The 5,146-nt window shown below is 25.1% G+C and overlaps 1 protein-coding gene across 1 annotated transcript; it reads left to right on the forward strand.

The window, feature by feature from the left end:
- Positions 1–808: 808 nt before the first annotated feature.
- EIN_476550 (hypothetical protein) lies at positions 809–1,745 on the forward strand (the record flags this gene model as incomplete). The annotated part of the gene is made up of 2 exons (XM_004255636.1): positions 809–824; positions 919–1,745. The coding sequence occupies 2 exons, from the start codon at positions 809–811 to the stop codon at positions 1,743–1,745; spliced, it is 843 nt and encodes a 280-aa protein (XP_004255684.1).
- Between the last annotated feature and the right edge of the window lie 3,401 nt (positions 1,746–5,146).

A 5,146-nucleotide genomic window follows, 5' to 3' on the forward strand; every position in this document is an offset into this window, starting at 1 on the left:
GCCTGCCCGTTTGCTCTACATTTTCTATCAATTGTGGGCCATTAATAACAATGTTGATGTCTCTTTTGTTGGTTTTTCAATTCTGTGCAACCTCAAGATCTCTTGTTGTCTTGTTCAACTCTCTCCGCCATCTTCCCAACTATCAGTTGTGTGTCTTTTGTTTCCAAGTTTTTGATTTCCTCTGGCCGTGAGTTCTTCTATGTGAAGAGTGTTGCTGACACCGTCAACCAAATTGATTGCATTGTTGCGAGTGTAGTAGTCGTATCTCTTTGACAGCGACGAAGCTGCAACAAAAGCATTTCCGCGACTGTCAGTCCATAAGGGCTTGCTCCTAATGCACTGGCACACAAGACAGTGTGGCTTTTATCTATGAACAGAATAATTTGGACCTTCGACTCTTTCATTTAAAAAAACAGCATTAAATCGTTCTTCAAACATTCCTTTGTACTGCCATCAGCAATCAGTGCACCCATATCAAGTGCAATGAATCTACAATGCAAGTTCGAAGAAACAACATTTTACTTTTTGCTGCCCCAAACATTTCACAACAGTTGTTTTACTAAAACCAAGTTCAACAATCGATGGTAAAAAAGACTATTTTTATTCAACAATAAAACATTTTTGTTGTGGTTTTGTTTGAATTTTTTATTTATTTATTGAATAGTATTTTTTTAATTTAATACTCCAAATAAAGAATAACAATTTTAACGAAATATTTTTATTTTCAAATACATTAAATATTATTTTAATGACGCATTTTTAATTGTTTTTAGCACTAAAATAATGTATTAAAATTTAAATTAATAAAATGTTAAAAAGAATAGGTATTTTTACGATAATAATCTCATAACTTGTAATGGTGAATTATATATTAATCTATAATTTATTTAAAATGTTTTGATTTTAAATTATTTAAAGACCAAAAAACTGAAAATATCAAAATGCGTGGACTTTCTGGTTATCACATCATGATAGTCTCGAAGTACTTCGAAACTATCAAAGACTTTATTAACTTGGAGTTGGTATGCAAGAAGTTTGGTGGTAATATGGAGAAGTTTCATTTCAACCCGATTCCGTTAAATTACACAACACTTGGATACTTTCCAAACATCGAAACACTTCACTTGTGGGATAAAAAGGATGAGAATTTTGGCAATGGATTTATGATCAACAGAAAAGAAAATAAAGATATTGAAAATGAAGTTGTTTTAAAAAGAGAATTTTATCGAATCATTGTGTGGTTTGATGTTAACTTTGAAACTGTTGACAGAAACATTAATCGAAACATCGAGTTTAAGGATGTTATTTACACTCAAAATGATAGAAAGAAGTTTGGTAATAACATACCATCAAGTGTAACATCAATTGGTAAATATTGTTTCAGTGGATGCAGTTGTTTGAGCAGTGTTAACATACCATCAAGTGTGACATCAATTGGTGATGAATGTTTTTATGGATGCAGTAGTTTGAGCAGTGTTAACATACCATCAAGTGTGACATCAATTAATTATTGTTGTTTTTATAAATGCAACGATCTAAGCAGTATAACAATACCATCGAGTGTGACATCGATTGGTGATGGTTGTTTCTATAAATGTAGTAGTTTAAGCAATATTACAATACCATCAAGTGTGAGATCTATTGGTGCTGAATGTTTTCATGGATGCAGTAGTTTGAGCAGTGTTAACATACCATCAAGTGTGACATCTATTGGTGATTATTGTTTTATAAATGCGGTAGTCTGACAAATATTACAATACCATCGAGTGTAACATCAATTGGTTATAGATGTTGTTTCCAAGGTTGTAGTTGTTTAAGTAGCATTACAATACCATCAAGTGTCACATCAATTGGTGATCAATGTTTCCCATCAAATACAGTAGTTTATCGAAATTAATTTACTTGTTACTTAATGTTTATTGTTGTTTGAAAAAAAAATTAATTAAATTATAAATTTTGTTATTAATTATTTATTAAAAATAAAAAAGTTGAAAAATCAAATTAAATTATTTAGCAAAATTGATTTAATCAATTTCTTCAAAATATACATGGAGGCTCCGAAAGCGGCCCCCCTCCCCCACCCACCTCCTGGGAACAGAGATTACTTAAATGTAAGATTGTGTAAAATGGTGAGTATATACCACGTCATTATAAAGATATTAATAAGTTAATATCAATTATAATTAATAGACATTTAATCATAATAAATATTACTTCTAAATAATAAATTAAATATTTGTAATTGTAGAAATATATTCAATTTTTTTTAAATAAGAAAATAAAAAAACCATCAATTTTCATACAGCCATGACAAGGACCCCTTAATGTTCTATAAATAAAACAATATATTAAATAAGTTAATTAATTAAAATATATTAAAAATTAATTAATAATTAAATAATTCGAAAGAAATATATAATTAGAAAGTTAATTAAATATATAGTTATTTGATGTTTAAAATTAAAATATATAATTAATTTATATTAATTAATAATTTGAAAAAATAATAAATCATAAATAATAATTAATAGATAATTAATATGATAATAAACTGTTTTTCAAAAGTCGGTACTGAAATGTCCCGATTTTTTGCATTTATTTTGTTTATTATTTTTGGTAATCGTTTTTTTTGTAATAAATTCGCTTATTTTTTCCAAGTAAAAAAGAGAAAAACGGTCTTCAAAAAATATTATTTTACTTGAAGAAATTTTAAGCATAAAAAACTTCCATCTAAAATATGAAATAATGGTATTTTTGTTTTATAAAAACACACAAATGATCCCAAATGTGCATTTTTTTTTAAAAAAATGATAATTATTATATTTCAATACCTTCAGAGTCAACCCTTTATTTATCAGAAAAAGAAAAAAATGGCAAAAGCAAAAGCGTTGCTCGAAGAAAATTATGCTTACGGTGCCTTCGCAAAAATAGTTGGAATTTCAAAAACCACAGTATCTGAATTAAAAGAGGGGGAGAGGCAAAACCTAAAAAAATGGGTCGACCAGAAAAAGTGTTTAGAGAACATATTCAAATTGTAGTAAAACAAACAATTGATAATCCAAAACTATTTAAATTATGCATAGAGAATCAAGGAAAATTTATAGGACATTTGCTTTAATTTATTATTATTGGTTTTTAGAACTCAAAATTTTATTATTATTTGTATTGAAAGAGACCACGAGTTTATTTTTTGTTTAAAATAAAAATTTAACGAAATTGATTTTTAGTATTTTGACATAAATGATTCGGATTCAATTCACTGAGATGTTTGTTGTTGTGTAATTAGCACAACTATACTGTGTGTGTTGTATAGTAGAATTCCAATTTTTGTCCAATCAAATAACGGGATCGGGTTTTTTGGAAAAGGTTGGCTAATATGCCAATAAAGTCCCGATATCGTACGAAAATAATTGAACGGGATTGGTATTTTTTCAAAATTAAGTAAATACTTTCGATTTTTTGTTTTTTAGGAAAAAACAAAAATAAAAAACGGGACTTAAGGAAATTCTATAAATACAGCGGTACAGACTTTTGAACTATAGTCAGCGAAAAAACCACTTGTGGAATAAAACCACTTGAATAAATAAAATGGTTCTTTTTTAACAAATTTATCGTTTTGTTTATAGTTTAAGTTTTTTAAAAAATTTATTTTAAGTGTCAATTTTACATAAAAAAGAAAGACCACTCTCTTCATACTCCGTAGCTTTTGCATTTTTTACTCACAAAATTTTTTCTCATTTTTGTTTTTCTGTTTTTTTTCGAATATCGAGTGCACCTTTAATCAACAAAATACACTTTTTTTTAGAAAAATGCTTTTACCAAACTTATTTTAGAATTGTGCAAAAAATACAGATTTAAAAATTAATCATTATCATTTTATATTTAGAACCAGTCTTTCAATTCCCGATCATTTAAGTCTTCATGGTGTATTATTCAACTATAAAAATGAAAAGTTATCCAGAATGAACAAAATAACACTGCGATTATTGATTGTTTTAACCAACAGGCATAAACGCCTTTTTACCAAAAAGACAAAAAATACATTAAAAATATTACAACTAAAAAACCCGGTTCTTAACAGAAATAATACACTATTGTCTAAAAAATAAAACCAAAAAGGCAAAAAATACGACTATAACAGATATTTATGATGTATAGTAACGGGAAATATTATTAGATGAAACTTGAATATATACAAAACCTCAATCTTAAAAATAATAAAATTATCTGTTAAATTGAAATTTTGACTTTTTCTTTCTTTTCAGTGTATTAATAATAATATTATAAAGTATAATTTATTTTTTTTTTCAAATACTAATTAATTATATAATAAATAATAGTACAACAATATCTAAAAATAAAAAAGAACATTAATAACACAAATATCCAAATAAAATAACTATATAAAAATTAATAACAACTATTAATAAATAGTTAAATGAATCTACAAAAAATCACATTCAAAAAAAAACTATTAATTTATATATTTTTTAATCATTAAATATATTTTTAAAAACAAAGAGAAAAATTGATTGATTTAATTAACTAAAATGATATAAATATGATATATTTAATTATAATACATTAATTTATTATAATATATAAAAAATAAAAAAATGTGTTAATTAAAAAAAGATAATAAAAAAACCAATTATTTATTGGTACATATTTTAAATCTTATATTGGTATTATTTTTATTTAATGTGTTATTATTTTTAATACATTTTTATACTACTATTATTATATATGTGTTATTAAGTTTTAATTCAAATTATTGTTTATCACATTTAAATGGTATTATTTATTATTTAGAAATTAAGTTAATTATTATATTGAAATTTATATTGAAAATTGATTTAAACCGAACCCACCTTAAGAACAATTCAATTACAAACACTGATTATTTTATTCTTTTCAATTTAATTACTACTATAATTGAAAATTATGGGGTTTTATTTTGTTTAGCTAAGGACAATAAAACTGTGATATACGTATCAATAATATACTTAATGAGCTTATAAACGTTGAATTTGAAATACATGTATATACTTAGTAGAGGAGAATGAAATTTTCAAGTACCAAAGTAAATAACAAAAAAGAAATAATAATATTAAAAGCATTTTTGTAAGTCATCATTGTGGTAATG

Source organism: Entamoeba invadens, assembly GCF_000330505.1.
Source record: "Entamoeba invadens IP1 unplaced genomic scaffold scaff_1105074725313, whole genome shotgun sequence".
Taxonomy (NCBI): Eukaryota; Evosea; order Mastigamoebida; family Endamoebidae; genus Entamoeba; species Entamoeba invadens.